Source organism: Lonchura striata, chromosome 2, assembly GCF_050655825.1.
Source record: "Lonchura striata isolate lonStrDom1 chromosome 2, ASM5065582v1, whole genome shotgun sequence".
Classification (NCBI taxonomy): Eukaryota; Metazoa; Chordata; class Aves; order Passeriformes; family Estrildidae; genus Lonchura; species Lonchura striata.
Window position 1 is genome coordinate 119,633,139 of NC_140704.1, and position 19,362 is coordinate 119,652,500.

General features: G+C 36.2%; 1 protein-coding gene across 6 annotated transcripts in view; it reads right to left on the minus strand.

Annotated features, from left to right (window-relative positions):
- The window catches only part of TOX (thymocyte selection associated high mobility group box), a 218,119-nt gene that overhangs the window by 73,530 nt on the left and 125,227 nt on the right, over positions 1-19,362 (minus strand). For all 6 annotated transcript variants that reach the window (XM_085573843.1, XM_085573842.1, XM_021555662.3 and 3 more), the window contains one exon: positions 13,730-13,972. In XM_085573843.1, coding sequence (XP_085429969.1) covers positions 13,730-13,972 — 243 coding nt within the window. The remainder of the gene's footprint in view (positions 1-13,729; positions 13,973-19,362) is intronic.

Below are 19,362 nucleotides of genomic sequence, written 5' to 3' on the forward strand. Positions count from 1 at the left end.
AGGATGGTGACCTCAAACTCATGTTGTAGCTGCACAGAGAGTAATCCCGTGTTGTCCAGAGAGGACCAGTCAGGGAACTCTTATAGCCCTGTTTGTATTGATGTTGGCAAGAGAAAAGTCAACCCTTTTGCTTCCCCTATTGGAAGTGGTTGAGGTGCAATTTAAAATTTCTTGGCTAATCTCCTCTATTTTTATGTGACCACTGAATTTCTGAGTGTGTTGCCAATGCAATTCTTTAGCCGCATGGCCTGAAGGTGGATGACCTCTGTCTCTGACAAACTTTTTGAAAGCTGCTCCTGGGGAAAATGATCTGGAGGAAAAAGCATATATGCACACAAATGAAGAAAGGAGAATTGTTGGGCAAGCAGTAAGGAGTCAGAGACTCTGCATCAGCTACTTTGCAGTGATTGTGCTTGTTGAAAAGCACAAGAGGAAGCCAACACACAGTTGTACCAAGAAAAGCAAGACAGAGTAAAGAGGTGCCAAGTCAAAGATAAAATAAATGCATAGTATGTCAGAACAAATTATTTCTTTCTTTTTCTCCTTTACTCATACAACTTCACTTTTCACCAAAAGAAAGCATACTTTGTGGGAAATGGATTTATAGAAAATACTTGTAATTTCTTACTCTTTATTCTTCTTATTTTATCTTTGTCAACTACTAGTGAAAAGAACCAAGACAATATGTTTTATACCACTGCCTGATTATTTTCCAGTAAGGAAAATGTTGACATTCCAAATCACTGATGTTTCCTCCAAAAATGTCCCCCAGAGTAATAGGAACAGTAGCTTTACTGACACATTTTCAAAGACTTTCACTCTTTGCTAATGCAAATCACTCCTTCCCTTCATTCCAAATATTTTCTGTGTGGAGTTTCATTAGTGGGGTTATATGCACCTGAAGAATGTCCCAAAAATTGTGTCTCCTAATGATTTTTCTTGCTCTTTTTTACTTCTTAGAGGTTGATATCAGGGAGAAGTTACAGCCTGAAAAAGTCTTAAGAGGCTGAACCACTTATGACTTCATATTTTTCTATGTAGTTTATAAAAACTATGGGAACAAATAGTGGTTTTCCACACAGAGTTGAGCAAAATTACAATTCCTAAAGTTAAGAATATTCATGCTTAGGTAATTCCATATTTTCTCTGGTGAAAACCTGCTTTGGCAAGTATCATGCAATTTTAACAGCGGTAAAAAGTAATAGATATAATAAAATAATACAAAATTAATGTTTTAAGCTTCACAGTGAGGTAAAAAAAGAGAATACTTAATATCATGTATCAAAGTAGGAAGAGAACAGCAAACTGAGACCTAACCACTGGAAGGTCACAGCCAATAATGTTTCTGCAAATGGAAATCGGTTGCAGAAGCATCAAATGATAATTACTGTTTGCTGGAGAATTTTAATAGAGTTCTACGTCACACTATAAAATGTTTAATTGTAACCCCATTTTAATAACACTATCTGATTAAATGAAAAGACGCCTTGCTGATTGCAATTACAATCTGTCAAACTGCATATTTATTTACAGTTTGGTTTCCTAAAACCACAAGATAAAAAAAGGAAACTCTATTCAGCTTGTCAGCAAACTATAATTATTGCGTATCCTTCTGTCAGTTTCTGCATAAAACTTTTGGTTCTAAAATGGATCTAATTATAACTACATCAACATTTTTATAAATGCTTGCTTTCCATTCTTTCCCTGTCCTTCCCTCCATCCCTAGCAGTGAATTCTTTGTTGCAAAATCAGAAGGAAAAAATTCTTCTAAGTAAATAACACTTGTTTCTCTGTTTTGCCCTTTCTATCCTAAATTGCTGTTAGAATACAGAAAACTCTATTCAATGTAAATATTATTTATGGCAGTGCACCATCCTAGCACTGTGCTCAAGCAAAGACATGGGATTAGGACTCTATTGGTTTTTTTCTGCTTTGGCATTAATGTCTGGATATCAGCTGAAAAATTCTTTCCAAGAATATCATGTAGCTCATCTTCTGCAAAGTCTATTTATTGTAATTTATAACCTTTCACAAGAAACAATTTGCCAGACAAACAAGAAACAAGTCCAAATATCTGAACACTAGTGTATGTATCATCCAGTTACAGAAATTACATCCCAAAGAAAGGTCTATTAAATCATCCAACCCATCTCTCAGCCAGTGCAGGATTTTCCCATATGTACATGTTCCAGTGCTTTAACACTACCTGGCAGACTATTAAAAGGGTTTTTTCCCAACTCTCAACCATTGCTTATTTTTATCCCATTACTTGCAGTAACATTCCTTAGGTATCATAAACATCCATTCCTTCAGCCTAACTTTCTAAGTAATGGATGATGATAAATAAATAAAATATTTAAAATGTGCACATAAACAATTTCATAAAATAGCACTATAGCTGAACCTTCAAGAAGAGTTATTTTGCTCAGTGTAGTTTATGGGCTAATACAGTCTGGATTATGATTATACGCTAATAAGATTTGGGGAAAGCTGATTATTTTCCTACTGTTTCTTAAATGGTCAAGTCAGCTATGAACCAAAACAGTCTGAGTTAATACACATCTTCTTGATTATTTATTTTTTAGTTGTTCCATCAACGTTTTAGACCAATATACCCAATATAAATATAAATATAAATATAAATATAAATATAAATATATAAATATAAGCACAGCTTAAAAATAAATAACAGAATATTTTAAATATTAAATGATCTTCATTAATCTCCAATGCCTGCTGGATGTTATGTATGGTGATTTTTTAAGGGTGAGAATCTCTATCCAGAGCGTGAATAAGAAGTCTAGATGAATTCTCTAAAAATAAGATCTGTCAGAAATGACAGAACTATGGAGTATCCTGCTTTCAATGAGATGACCTTTTAAAATCCTATCTTTGACTACATTACATGGGGGACATTATAGTTCCCTCTGGACCAATTTCTGTGATTTGGTAAGTAACACAACATTAGGGCTGCACTGAGCCAGGATCTAAGAGGTCAGGTTACTCATGTGACTTTTCTCTAGTGCACAGCTTTCCTGTATTATCTTTAATTATAATCAAAACAATAAAAATTGTTTTCAATCAGGACATTAGATCATGGTTTTTCTCTTCAGTCTTGTTAGAGCTTGCACTGATTTTCCAAATGTTACAAAGAAAAACATTTCAGAATTATGATGGCATTATTAGTGTGGTCATTATTGACAAACAATTTTGTTGACACACCTTTAATTTTATATAATGTAAAATCTAAATTCTCACAACTTATGAACAAATGAAAGCATCTGTTGTAGAGTTAATTCTATTTCTTTTGAAACTCTGGGATAGCTAGAGTAGGACAGGATCAACATTAAGCCAGAATATTTCTGAAAATCCCACTGAGGTTTTGAGTCAGGCACAGAGCTCCTAAAATGCACTTCAGAGGCAGAGGCCACAAATGATGAAGTCAGTGCAACAATGCCAGCCACAATTGAAATTACATAGGCCAGGTCCTTGGCAGAGAACTTCCCCGTTGTGAGTTTTTCTCTCCTTGCATTCACAAAAGCTGATGACAAGTGAGAAGAAACACGTGTGCTATGGAACAGGCCTGTAAGGGCTTGGACTGGAAATCTGGGGCAGTGGATCATCACACTCTGTGGTTAAACAGATACTTCACTTCTCCCTAGAGCTGACAGCATTTCAAGGACAAGCAAAGCAACGCCTGCATCTTTTTCATGTCTCTTAAATAAGGTTGCTGTATCACTTCCAGGTTGCTTGAGAGCTTAAAAGTCTCAGCTACCATAATATACAGTCACTGTAAAAACTTTATATTAGATGTGTAGCACATGGCGGTTAAGTCCTGCTTTTACTACATGTGAGGACATCTGCTAGTTCTGAGAGCTGACTCTCACCACACTGCTAACCAGCTTTGTATTACTGAGCATCAAACATGAAATTAGCTCCTGGTAACACTTTCATTATTACGGGTCCCCCTACACAGTCATTTTCATCCTCCTCCTTTAAGATATTTCTTTTTCAGCTTGGGATTCATTTGTCTTTGTATATGCTGAATTAAATTTTTCTAGCTTTTTAATAAATCAAATGTTTTTCTCACCTTCTCTCCTAAAGTAAATGTTTTTCTCCAAGTACAGCACTCAACAGATAGGAGGGACTGATATTGCGGACATCTACTTGCACTGTTACGAGTAAACTACCTTCTCAGCTAATTAGTACTGCAGATCACTTCAATGCACAAAAAAGGTGCTTCAGAAGAACAGAGTGCCAATGGCATTATTTTTCAAATGCTGTCAGTTATTTTGTGTACAAAAAATAACTTTGAAAAGTTTTGCCAGTGGTTATTTTACACTATGTACTTTCTGTCAGGTAACTTAAGCTGCACTTAATAACCAGATAAGGACTAAGCCTATTGCACTAAACAGTTTTTATGCTACTACATAAGAAAGGGGAGTGTCATAAAATTCATTAAGCTGAGATCCCACACTTGAGTATTAAGGCATGTCTTGGAAACTAAAGCTTAGTAACTGAGTTAATCTCTGAAGTTCTTTATGTGTGAATGAAGGTAATCTTAAAATGTATTAGAAGGAAGTCACATCTCCAAATAAAAAAGAATTGCATTCTCTTCAAGGGCCTGATCCTGTAAATACTTCATGAGCAGGCCTTTTTTGGCTAAGGGACTGTAATATCTACTTTTAAAGGTTTTTCAGTTTACATGATTTTTGTAAGGATGAAGTGAAAGTACCTATACCCCAATATTGTTACTGTCAGGAAGCAGAATTTGAAGATGTGAAATGAAGCTGTTTCATCTTATCTATTAGGTATCCCATGTTTCACTTTAGCAACTAGGCTACTTCCTTCATTAACTCAATTAGCAAAAGTACCCATTATCAAAGCTACTGTCAGACACTGTAGACTCATGTATAACTCAGGGATTTGGTAAAAAATATTGCATAATGCAGCCTTGTGCAATACATTAATTAAATCCGTGGCATTTACTTGAATAATTTGGATTTAGTTTCAGTCTCTATTTAGCAACAACGTGGATCCACAATCTGGGGAGAAGGGGGACGTTGCAGATGCTGCATCCTGTCTGTTAAACTCCAGCAGAGGGCTTCAGTGATTAACAGTGTGGTACATACTTATAGATACATACACAGGCATATAAATGTTCATATATATGTATATATGTTCATCCATGTATATGTGTGTATGTACTCTAAGCACTGCAGTTCACTTCAGCTCTGGGTCAGGGCAGGCACACAGAATGCCCATCACCGCCTATAACATCTCCTTTGAGTCTTTTATGTCCTTGCATATTGGTCGAAAGAGGAATTTTGGATACATCCCGATAATATGTAAGATAAAGTGAAATTCTTTTGTTCACTTTAGATGAAAAGCATCCATTGAGGGGATTTTGTAGCGGAAAAATATGGACAAACATGCCTTAGAGGTGTTCCTCACTCCATAATGCTTCTTGCTGCCACTCTATACCTTAAGTCCTTTTTTCTGACTGCATCTATACATGATATGCACAGCAAATGAATTAAGGAAATTAATTTTCTTATCTTTAGTGTACAGATATAGAGGCAACAGCATGTACAATGTGCCAAAAGTGCAGTTCAAAGGTGTGTGAGTGAGGCTACAGAGATCCTGGGTCACATGCATGTAGCTGAAGTACAGCATCACAGGAGCAGTGGAGGTTAAAGATTTTACACACTGCCCACAGGCAATCCCAACATGGCATTTAGCTAGAACAGGCTTTGAACAAATGAAGAGGAGGTGGAAGGGGGAACAGAGGGGCAAGCATCAATCTAAAATGAATCTTTATGTTAAAAGGACTAGGGAAGAGTAGACATTCTTACACTTTTAGCGTTTCTTAATTGCCTTGTGAAAGCAAAAGGGATAAAAATAACAAATGAGTTATTTTTTTACTTCTGATTATTTCTTCAAATCTCAAAACACAAACAAGCAAAATATTTTTCTTCCATTCCTCATGTAAAAGATCACTGGTAAACTCAAACAATGATACTTAAAACTCTGTAAAAACCACTAAAGGAGATAAACCACCCCCGCCCCCATGATTATTAATTGGACCATTTAAATTCCTTCAACTTCCTTCAAAAGCCACAAATGTGCTTTTTCCCTGAAAATGAAGAAAAAATTTTGCTAAACATCTATGACTCTACATATGCAAGATTTAAGGGGAATTCACACTCTAGCAGGTGACAGCTGAATTTCCAGCATGCACGTGGCACCTAGAGCTAAGACAGAACATTCTGTAGTGGAACTGCTTTTGTCCACACACCTTTCTAGTACTGAACAACATGGGATGAGATGGTGAATGCAGTTCAAATTCATGAGGGATGTGCAATCTTCTCAGCTGCTTTTGCGTTTCAAAGAATACAAATTCATGCATTTAAATGATGAAACAGGTAGAAATAGAGGCTACTCCACCTGATGCACAAAGCCCTCCCTTTCATCTGCACTGTGGGCTTCTCCTTCCTTTTTGTCTTCATACAAGTATGTTCACAGGTTTGAGAAAGACATTTCACTTCTATTCCATATACAGGACTTAAGATCACTAAGATTTTTTTTGCCAAAGTGTGAGTCTTCAGAAACATTTCATTATCATGCTGTTCTCGACAACTACATGCAATGTTAAAAGCAGCAGATTAAAGTCAACAATCTCTGCTGCTGAAGCCCCTGAATTTCTGACATTTTCTGAGAGTTATGTTTCCTCTATTTGCATACTCTATTATCTGTTTTGTTTGACACTTGCAGCTATGATGCTGCTTATGCATTAATCACTCCTGTGAGTACTTCACATGTGAGGTGTTGTATAATCTACCACCCACAACTGAAGTCTTTCTCTCGGCACCACATTCATCTTGTCTTCGCCTGTGTCTATCTGGTTAAAGTCCAAGAAAAAAACTAATACAACTAAACTTATTTATTTTTCTTACTTCTTATATGTAGCAAATCAATTCTGATCAAACAATGGGTAACCACTCTGAAAAAGGTCACCAAAGTATTTTCTATAGAAGGCTATTTTCAAAACTAAGATATATGCCACTTTGTCATTTCTTCTTTAACTATACTGAAGTTGTTTTCTGACTGAGTTTGTGAAATATGTGAGCCACATGGATTCTCAAAAACCACACTAAAATAAGCAGGATGCTGTGTTTCCCAACTGACAGTAAATCAACAACTTCATTTTCAATTTTAAAAATGAGACCTGGAATTATTCTAAAAAGACTCCTGGTCATTGGTGTACAAATATTTTCCTACAGCTATGTGCAAATATTTACTTGATCTATCTTTAAGGCAAGCTCTTAGTACTTAGAGACTGAGAGTATAACTTTACCAGATACTACTTAAGGACCAGAAAAAAATGCTCAACAAATACTTTCACAGTCCTGTTTTAGTTGACCTGAAGAAGGTCGGGTCTATCAGTAGCCTGCATCCACAGAGTGCTAAACTCTGCTGATGTTCTCTGGGAAAAGCTGTACTGTAGTGTGGGGTCTCTGAGTCCAGTCCCAGATAGAGCACATCTTTTTTGAGAGATCTCCCATTTGAATTTAATCCTGAGGCACAGAGAAACAACGACCTTCCACAGTACACTACAGCTGAATGGCTTATCTCTATCACTGCTAAAAATGCACACTTTGTTTCCACTCTGATTTTATACAGCTGTAATTTCTGACATCATAAGATTTTGTAGCACAGTAAAAAGCCTTCTAGTAGCAGATGTGCAATATTCAGGTATTTATGAAATGTTGATCAAATACCATCTTAATCAGCTCTTCTACATATCTTTTCTGTTGTCTTTCTGATGACAAAAGTGTGGAGCAGATATCAGGAGAAAAGAAAGATAAAAATTATGTCTCAGAGCCCTTGATGGAATAAGTAATCATAATTCTAGTAGAGACAGTACAGTTATGCTGATGGACATGATCTGGTCAGGGAGTTTGACAAAACATACATTACCTATTGTAACCATTTTCCATGCAAGGTTTATTTCAGTGAAGAAAAAAAATCTACTTGGAAAACATGGTGGTGTTTTTTTGTCGTTGGGTTGTTTTTTTTTTGTTTGTTTGTTTGTTTTTTAATGGAAAAGAAGAATACAAAGTTGCTTAATAAGAGGAAAAAATCGAACAACTTTAACACAAGATGTTCCATGACCTTAGCTTTATGATTTGGTGGTTGTGATGGTAATAATTCACTGCAATAAAATTTGGGGTAGCAGCAGGTTTGTGTAGCATAACAGTAAATTTTGATGTAAACTGAAGACCAGAGACTAGTAATGAGGCACAAATGTGAAGTATTCACCAGAGACAAAACATATCTGCTACCACTGGCATGCAATACAAGCTAGAAAAAAGTATCCAAACATGATTCAAATCTCAACACTTAGGTTAGGAGACACAATTTTTTTTTTTTTTTTTTTTTTTTTTGTTATGAAAGTAATTTATCTTGTTTATCAGAAATAATGAATTTCTATTTGACTCAGTAGTTTCCACTAACACTTAAAGGTGCAAGAGAAAAGCATCAGCTGTACAGGTCAGCCTCAAGATGAGTAATGAGTACTGAATTTAAAATAACATGTATGAAACCAGTAAAACAAAATCTCTTAAATGCATCTCAGATACAACAGTATTCTTTACTGTATTTATTAGTAACTGTACTGTGAATAAGAAATACTAACTTCATTCTATCTGAGATTAAAAATGGCAAGAAAAAAAAAGTAGCTGTCTGCTTTCTTCCCTGTTATACAATGCCACATTTTGTTTAAGATATTAATCTCTCACGGGTTGCATATCTAAAAATATAATTCATGAAAAAGTATAATGTAATTGTTCAGGCTTTGATGAATTGGGGCATAATGTTAAAAATTATTCATTGCCTTTATTCTTCTGTCTAAGTGTGCAAAAAAAAAGTCAGCTTTTTATTGCTTTTTTTAATATAAGGACATGGGCCTTTGTGACATGCATTTTATTTTAAACTAATGCTTCTATTATTCCACATTTGAATAATTATAGCTGACATCATCTACTCTTCCGTGACCTAGAAGATCTTTAGCTCTAGCACACTGTTATATATTTTATGCATTACATGAAATAAAACACCTCAAGATTTCAAAAATATTTATTTTAAAAACAGCATTGAAATTGTCTGTAATCACATTTTCTGCTCTGCTTTGAAAGCAGCATTATTCAATATGCCAGTGGTTTTTTCCATAAGAGCAACATATTAGAAATTCATGCTGTTCTAATATATCTGAATTCCTTGATGTACTGCACTCCCTATAGACCTAAAGAAACATTTTTGCTTCAGTTTCATATGTCCTGCACATTACCTACTGATGTGGTGGTTGTCAAAACAGTTGTACAGTAGCCTTTCAATTCAAAGTGTGCCTTGACTGTATACTAAAAATGACAATAAACCTAAGTTATATACATTATGCTGGCTTTTGTTGCAGCACAAGTAGAGCATTTGGAAAATCAAACCCCTGATTTTATTGTCTTTAACATCTTTTCCACTTTAAACTTAAAACCCAGAAATTTGAAGCATTTCAAGAAATTAAAATCTTTTATTTCTTTCTTGTAAATGTTCTATGGTATACCATCATGAGCCACATTTTCAAAATGATCAGCACAAGATTACAAATGAAAGCATTCCAAAAATAGGTTGGGTTTTTTTTCCAACTATGTAAAAACAGCACTGTGATTTTTTAACCCTGTTTTCTTGCAGAAAAAACAGCTATCTACAGGATACACTAAAGAAGCTAGAATGTCTACTGATACACAGAAAAAATAATTTTATAGAGCACATCCAAAAGTATTTTTATGGATAAATACATATTCTTATACAACATGCATTTTTTGCAAATGTTAGAAGGGTAACTCTTGAGGTCCTTGAAAATATCCTTTGGGATATTTCAGAAAAACTCACACCAACAGAAAAAAGCTGGCAGGTCAAGCCCCAGCTGGAATCTAACCAAACCCACAGAGTTTTCAACTGGCAGGAAACCAGAAAGGGATCCCTATTCCATTACATAGAAGCAAACATATTCACAGGACCATAAGTACATTTTCACTAAACAAACACTTCTATCTATATTAAATTGCATCCAATTAAGAAGCAGGATAGAAGTAATATGCATTTTGAAGGAGGATTTTAGAGGGCTCCCATGGGGGGTTGGACTGTGGGTTAATACCACCGTGACTCACATTCTGCACAAGTTTTGTAGATTTCTGAAGCCCTGATATCCAGATATAATGAGCACCTAAAGAAATCTGTATGTGACAGCATGATAGAAATTAATGTGCATGTGTATACTCTGTATGTCAACTAAGAATACAGAAATTTACAACATAGAAGTAAATATGTGAACTGACAGCAGAATAATGAGAAGGAAAAATTTTAGTGGTTTGGTTGTTTGATTTCTTTTTTTTAAAATATTCAGCATGCAGTATGAAAGTCCAATCAATCAAAAAAACTTCAAAGAAGGTTAATTCCAAATTTAAGACACTGTCAATGGCAATGAGAAATTTTCATCTCCCAGCACTGCAAATTTTTTTTAGAAAGAATTCCCACAGTATAAGAATCTGTAAGAAGCCAATCCCTAGTACAAATTCACTGAGCTGGTAGTGGGCTCTTATTGTGTGTATTTAAGCACTTCTGCAGAGGAGAATTCTTAGAGAGATTGGGGTAAATCCTGCCATCCTTACTGAAAGGGATTTTATCTGCAGGTTGGAGGGAGTACCGCACAGTATGAAACAGAGACTTCTGATGGGGTTTTAGGAAGGGTACATCCTCAATTTTCAATCTGTCCAAAATCACAGAAATCCTCATCTGAAAACACCTGGTAGTTGAGATGGAAGAAAACCACTATACTTAGTGTATGAACAATTTTCCAACTGTTTCTGAGCTCACTGATATTCCTTTCTCACATTTGGCTAGCATTAAGTAATGTTCTGTCTATAAAAATAAACTGGAAAACACTCACTAGTTCTAACACAGATAAAATAGAAGGTATTATTGCTAAAATACCAACTTGGGTTAAAAACTAGCTAAAAAGAGGGATGTTTAAAGTAAAGAAAAAAATTAACAAATTCTATTAGAGGCACATTGCAATGCAGCTGAATTTGTCCCAATTTAAGTAAAAATTGCTGAAGATATGAAATTAATTAGGGATAAAGAACAGCCAACAGATTTGTTTCTAAGAATATTTTTTCTAAAAATATCCATTAGTGCCCTGAAAAATGAAGTGAGACATATGTTTTCCAAGTACACTAAACAGTACTTGAGATACTAGAAATTTTATGGAACCAAGGGTTGATAGATTGGAGAAACTTATAAATTATGTTCTATATGAGGCAATAGTGATTTAGACAAGAACATGTTAAATGGATCAGAGTTTGATGAGATAGTAAAAAGGAAACTTGGAGATGAGTAATACCATAAGAAAAGAGTCATATTGAAAAAAAAAAGTTAAATGTTCTGGATTATAAAGATTCAAAACTAAGTAAAGAATGTTAACTCTACAAAATCCCCTGTTTTTCTTCATTAGTGCAAAGCCAAAAGAACAACGGGGTCATTCTATTAACTAAAGAAGCCCCTGAATTCACTGAAGAGTTAAATTATTTTCCTCAGGTTAATTTCTCTCAAGTTATCAAATTCAAATCAGAGGAGCTATACTGCCAAACAGTGTTTGAACTGTATGAAATTGAGGTTTTAGCATTGTACCAGTCATACTATCATGAGCTGTAGCTTCATCCCCTGCACAGACAAGCCAGCTTGAATTCAAGCTATTGCTAGGCAAGAGGTGCTCTTGTGCAAAAGGGACATGCAAGTTAGGGATAACAGTTGACTTAGCACATGACACTTGAAGGATCATGCTTTATTTATTGAACAAATTCTCAGAAATTATTGTCAAAACTCAGCATATATTTTCTTAACATCTGATTTTCATCTCTTCTGATCTTCACTAATAGCAAAATTACCTAGTATATTATTCAACTTTTTTTGTATTTTCCCTCAATGCGATTATTCACTGCAATGATCTACACACTCTCAAGGCCCTTTGTTCAGAGCTTGTTGCAAAAGGTTAATATGAAACATCACAGCTTAAAAGAATGCATAGTTCTGAGCCATAACCATGGCTCAAAAGAGGTAAATATAATGAAATACTGCCTGCCTTGACTAGAGTGTTAAGCATTTCTCCTACATTTTCAAGTCCTCTCATAGCTCTGATTCTCAGAACCCCACACAAGATTTCACTCAAGCTCTTTAATGCATGCCATCATCTTTGTAGACAAGCATGGAAGATACAGGCTCTTTCCATAGAGCATATTTCTATTTTTCTATATAAATCTGCCTCTCCTGCACTCCTCCCATTATTGAGCATAACCCTGGGGTCAGATTCTGACCTCAAACACAAAGTGTGCAACATCCTAGTAAATCAATAATAACAACTGTGCAACATATAAGATGCCAATACTTGTGCCTTCTGTTTTTGGACATCCTCGGAGGGATTGCAGAGCTCATCAAGGTAGCTTTATTTCAATTAAGTTGCAATGAAGCTATGTGACAAAGCAGATTTCTGTTGTAATCTAAGTCTTTTCCAGTCACCATGGCCCCTGGCTCTGGGACTGTTAGTCTGAGGGGCTGACGAAAGCTGAACCTAAATCCTTCACTACCCAAATCTCCATGTGTTGTGTCAGCTCTCAGGTTCCCAGGACTGATTTATGTTTTTTAGATAATGTCGTGGGGAGCTAGCAAGCTAGGAAGCCTAAATAGCCTCAGTCCCTAAGTGCAGAACTTTTGTTGAGAAAAGACCCTTTATCTCTAGGAACAATAGATTCTTATCTTTGACTGTTGGGATCTGCAGCTCCTGGGTCCTGGGCAGCCCATTTAGCCCACCAAGTGCTTTAAATGCTGTGGGATGCAATGTCAGGCTCCATCTTCTTTCATGAGATTTTTAACTCTTTGGGCTAGAATTGTACATCAATATGAAATAATCCTGTCTGGAGTTGCTATGCACGAAGTATACTAATTAATTGTAGAGCCCACTTGAAAATGTAACGTGTAAAGTAGCTCTGCAGTTGTTGCAAGCAATTTAACATTCAAATAAGTGATTTATAATATCAGGTTTCACAAGATTATGACCATAATGACTATCTGACAGACTTTATAAGCAAGTTGTCCAGTCATTTCAATTTGATTCTGGCTGGCTAAGGACTGGGAACTGTAAAAAGGCTGTAAGATTTGGCCTAGAATCAGAAATAACATTTGCTGTTTTCCAAACGTGCGGTAAACAAGAAAGGAGATATTAAATTTTTGTACATCTCTCAGCACATGCAAATGAGAATGGAAAGAGCCTCATCAGACAAATACAGAACAACAACCATCTGGATCCCAACCCTGCTCCAGCAGAAGTCAGAGCCTTGAGCCTCTTTCTGTCATTATTTACATCCTGTAAAGGATAACCTTCTACCCAAGCTGGTGGAAGGTAACACTCTGGCTTTGAGGAACTCAGCTGAAAATCTGCCCTCGCCTCTGCTGGGGGGAGGATTTGACACAGGGAATGCAATGTAACACCCAAAGTCACGCCAGGGCCCTCCAAAATTTGAGTGGGGCAAGTGTTGGCCCCCTTGAAGGATTTCAAACGTGTCTGTATTTCCATGATTTTGCACTTAAAATAGAACAGAAGGGAAAGACTAAAAGTGCTTACCACAGAGAGGGAATTGGAAAGCAGTGTCCCGTCTTGGCCAAGCATGTTGGAAACTGTAATTTCAGGTAGATCCATGTTTTGAGTGTGGAATGGAAGGAGGCCATTGTGGTTCATGGGATGACACAGAGAGTGGTACCCAGACTCTATCTCATTCAAGTGCACCAGGGAGTGGTCAGGCAATGATGGAGGAGTTATAGGAGGTATGTTAAAATCTTCACTTTCAAGACTTGGGCCAGGAAAAGACTGGAAAAAAAAAAAAAAAGAGCAAACATAAAGGGCTATGAAAATCAGATGAGCACTGGTCAGTAATAACAATAAAAGTCATATAAAACAAACAAAAAGAGCCAAACCCACATACTTCTGAGCACAACCTACAATATAATAGAGAGTATTTTCAAGACCCATATATTATACAAGGGAAGTCTCACCATTATGTATGGAGGAAAAAATGCCTCTAAGGCATAAGAATCTATGATACTTTTCCCTTAGAAATATTTTTTAAGAGAAATTGAACTCAAGCAGATTTCAAGGGTCCTATTAAAATTTTCCAGGAGTGTTCATCTAGCTGAATACCTTTTCCATGGGAATTGTGGAAAAGGAATGTAATTTATAAAATTAATATTGGCACAAAATGGTTCATTTTACTCCCTGCTACTCAGACCAAGAATTACACAGTGAAGAAAGATACCACTTTTATGCTTAGGGGAGTGCCATACATTTACTCGGCTAGAAAGAAAAAGAAACAGTACATACTCAGCATGAGTATACTTTGTGTTTATAAAAGTGCATTTGAAATTTTTTAAAAACTCTATTTTTTTCTTAATTTATAAACTGAATTATACATATATTTTGTCAGTTATCTGAATTAGTAACTCCACCAAACAACTGTTAGTCTTTTGTTGTCTGCTGCCATTAAGTCACCCACCTCAATCCGACCCAAGGAAAAGCCACAGGCAAAGTCAGAATAATGCACCAAGGTGGATAATTGCTATTATTTATCTACAGTTTTTGTACAGCAGGTAGGCTCATTTGTGGGATAGGGTTGGTATGTGCGTATTTCTAAAAAGGAAATGGTGAGTATAATAAAGGGTTAAAGAGATCAGTTGCAATGGTTCAGCCTGAAAGCTTGCTCTGCTTTTCTGAGAACAGCCAACTCCTTTGCAAAGTGATCAGTCTTTGCACATCCCATGCCCACAGTTAGGAGATTTATAGCACAGAGAATACTCCCACCCTTCCTGCCCCTCTTCAGCACAGCAGTCCTGCTCTGAGTGCCGCTTTTGTTAATTCTGGAAATGCAAGGATTTAAATACATTCTGCTCCTGAAAAGTATCACCAGAAAGGATGAGTATGAGGGCACAATTTCAAAGAGCAGCTATTGGAAAAAAAGGTTTTCCCTAATATGTGTTTCCAAATGGAGGCTAATATGTGTTACAGGGACATTTCTCTCTCCCTATAACAAATATGGTGTATGAATTCATGCAGAAGGACAAGGGGAGAATCAATGGCCAATTATAAACAAAGGGATTTTTCATTAGTCATCATAGTAATAATGTCCTCCTGATGCCTGAGGTTACTCTCTGTACGAGCATGTATATATAAACTAAAATCAGTAAAAACCAAACAGTATTAAATGTTTTCAGTGAGCTGGTGAACACAGAAAAACCTCCTCTAATGCACATTGCCATGGTTTTGGCTGCTTTGTTTTTTCCTGAAAAGTTTTAAATCTCTTTACCAAATATCTTAGTATAAAATAGAACAGTAAGTCTAGACTGGAAAGGCCAAAGTAAAATCCCCCAAAATGAAAACAGAACAGGGTTTGACAGTGATATCATTACTGTTAGGTGTGAGGACTTTGATTCTACCCATGTATTCCAGCTGTGTTTCTCACCTCCAGCACAGGAGTTTGCTCTCCCTTTGCCCCTGCTTTCTTCTTAATGGCAAGCTGGTGCAAGTCTACTGACCTCTGTAAGTTGCATTTGCCTGCACTTTTACAAGCCATGGTGCAGCCATTTCTCCAAGGGGAAATACAGTAAAATAGACCCTCACTAACTGGAGAGAAGTCTTAAACATGGCAAAGAGAACATCACATTTATTCAACAACAATGTATAAATTTTGCAAAGCCAATTAAAAGTATTAGGGACAATGCATACACTAGCTAGTTGCTAATACTATTATATAAAATCCATGATGAAAAAAAATCTGTCTAAAGCGAGTTTAAGATCTAATACCACAATAACTAAACAGCAAAGAAGATAAATTAAGGAAGGGATAACATCCACAATGCTCTCCTGGACCAGCACTATCCCTGCTGGTACACTTAGATTTGGTAACAGTAATCCTGGTGAACTTGGATCCATATAGCCTACAGCTTCCAGGAGGGATTCATTAGCTGTGAAAAGATGACATTTATGTTCAACAGTGTCTTTTCTAATGTCCCGAAAGACATATGGCCTCAAAAGAGTTTTCTCTCCCCAGATTTTGCAAGTAGAAAGTATTAACATCTATTTTCTCTTTTTCATACTGTCCTGTGAGAGTTTAAGAGAGTTTGCTTTTAAAAGCAAGTATTCCTAAATCAAATATTGACAGATATGGGAGGCACTTAGCATATTTGCTTATTTGTACACCTCTTTTAGCATGTCCCATATGGATGGACCAGGCTTTATTTCTGATACTTTGTGTTTCAAATGTGTAATTAACTAGTAATACTTCAAAAATGGTGGAATCATTTAACTGCCAGTAGGACATTTTCTTCACTTATTAAGAAAGAAGTACAAAGCACTAGCAGGCTCCACAATCCAAGGTGTGTCATGTGTAGGTATATAATAATGTAATATATGTTTTATGGGTTAAGAATTTTAAATAAATGGTTGTTGTCTGATTAAATACTAAATAATCACAAAATGGTTGTTGCTTGTGAACCATTTAAGAGTGTATTTGATGCCACATCACCTATAAATCATTGTTCACTACACTTAAACGTATGATTAGAATAGCAAAAGCTGTAATGACACACCAAATAACATAATTCAAATTATAGTATCTCCTGTGTTTCTCTATTTTTTTTCTGAAGACATAAACTATTGTACTATTTCAGTACAGCTAGGCAGAATCCAAGTTGTATGCTAATAGATATTCAAAAGCATCTGCAGAGCACCCTATTCACCCTACATTTTCAGCCAATGTGATATTTCCATGCTCAGTATTGTGTGCATGTAAGGCAAAGAGACATAACTTCCTGAGAGAAGTTACTTCAACAGTGATTTGCTGGTACTCATTTGTCTCGTCCAGGAGCTTGGTTCAGATGCTTGTAATGACTTAGCACACTGGCATATCAAACCCAAAATTCCTAGATACATCTGCAGCAAACCCAGCATATCACAGGAACAAGGCTGTTGCAACTGTGCCTGGAGGAAAGGCATGAGGAATGGGACATGTGCTTGTCCTGTGAATAGCAGCTACAAGCTTCAAACACCCACTCCTACTTTCCTGCCACCTCTCTCCATGCCGTTGGAAAGCCTATTTTAGCAACCATCTGGGGTCCCCTTGATGCAAGTGGTCCACTGCTGGCAATGGGCTCTCCTGGAATGTTGTTTTGTCACCTTCTTCTGTAAAGAGAAATTTAAGGGAAATAGGCAGTCTTGAGTTTAACCCTGCAGCAAAAACTTCTACTCCAGTCCAGTCATCATCCTGTCCCAACTTCTGGGTTAGAGCTCTGTTTAGAGCACCATTTCTTCCAATACAAGCAATTATCTGGAATTTCTAATTAAAGCAATTATCTATCATCCAGAGCATCAGGGAAGGCTGTACTCCCTGTATCCAACTACAAGTCATAAGTATAGCTCATATGTATTCATAATAAATGGTGGCCCATATTTTCAGATCTGTTAGGTTTTTTTTGGGGATGGGGAAGGTTAGGGTCTTTCCTCTCCACGCTAAAGTTTTTTTCTTCATAGCTGATTTTCCTATCAGCAGGACTTGATCTATTCAGAAAGACATGGAATAGCTCCTTTTTTTTCCTACTGGTCACAGAAACCTCAGCAAGCTCACCTTTTCACTTTTGATTAACATGAAAAAAACAACCCCAAAACAAGCAAACAAACAAAATTAGCAGAAATACTTTATTTTCTTTACCACAGTGATACTAGGAACTTTGCCAGTGGTATCACTTTCAACTCATGACTATAGGAGTGAAAGAGATGTTAATCAGCTCTCCAGTTTAGGGGAGTTTCCTAGGCCTTTATTACATTCCAGAGATAAAGCCCTCTGCAAATTAATACCATTAAACCAACTGCACAGCACTGAACCGACACAGGCTTAAATTTTTCTTTGTTTTAAAGAGCATTTTCATTACACCTGTGTTTATATAAACATATTTCAATCTAGTTCAAATGGAGTCTACACAGTGGGAACCTCAGAACTGATTATCCTTAAATTTGAGCTATCTATAGACACAATGTTATGGAAGATTTTTGAATTAAGAATGTCTTCCCAAATTTAGAGGACTATATTTTATGTTTCTGGCTAAATATTAGTGACATTTCTGGTTGAAATTATGCAAATTTCATAAAACAGATGATTGAGATGCCCACTCAGATCAAGAGGCTTCATTTTCTATATGCTACCTTGGCATATCATTATATGAGAAAATCTTGCCAGAATAAAATGATATGAACATTACCTAACTCACTGTCCAACCCAAACCCAAACTTTTGTTTCTGAACAAGATCCCATTGGTCCTCTTCAATTTACCATTTAAGCCACTTAGGCTGTTCAAACCCAGCAACAAGCTATGGAAGGAGGGGCAAAACTGGGGCACTGAGAGGAAGTGTATGTCAGGAGTCAGCTCTTTGGCAACAAATAACTTGAATTATAGCTATGCATCCAGCTGTGCTGATAACACAAACACACAAAAAGAAATCTAGTATTTATTTTTGAGATTATTCATCAGAAAATTAAGGGAAATGCTGGCAGGAAATACAAATGCAGCCCCTTTCCTTAAGTACTCTACAGTGATAACTGCACATTGGCCAGCAAAATTTACTTATGTTTCAAAATCATTTTAATAGAACTTTAAAAACTGATTGGAGAAGTCAAATCAAAGGAGGAGGCTTAAACAGACTGCCCACAGGAGGCAGCAAGCTTTCAAACATCCAGTGTAAATCCCTCTGGAAAGAGCAGAATTGTTCATATATGACAGCACAGAAGACACATTCACTAAGTAAGTCTGATTTGTGTGCTCACTGGTTGCATCAGTCATCATGCATTTACTCAACAGAATCTTGTATTAGCAACAGTTCCTTAAAAATTGGGAATTTGCCTATTTAATTTAAATATATTTACTTTAAATTATATGAATGGTTCTGCCAACTATGTAGAGCGTGTCTTAATTTTTCATTTGCACCAAGGCTTCTGTGTCTGACCTGTGGAAAGATGCCAGTTTTTAAAAGATAGATGCTTCAGGCTGTCTCCTCTTCTATTATTGAACACATTGTTACATAACTGAAATACTTATGAATCAAGAGTAATATAAAAACAATCAGCTCATTAGAAGGGGAAACACAGCCATGTACCTTATACAAATTTGAAAGTTAGGATAATATATTTGACAGTGGATATTTCCAGGAGTTTTAAT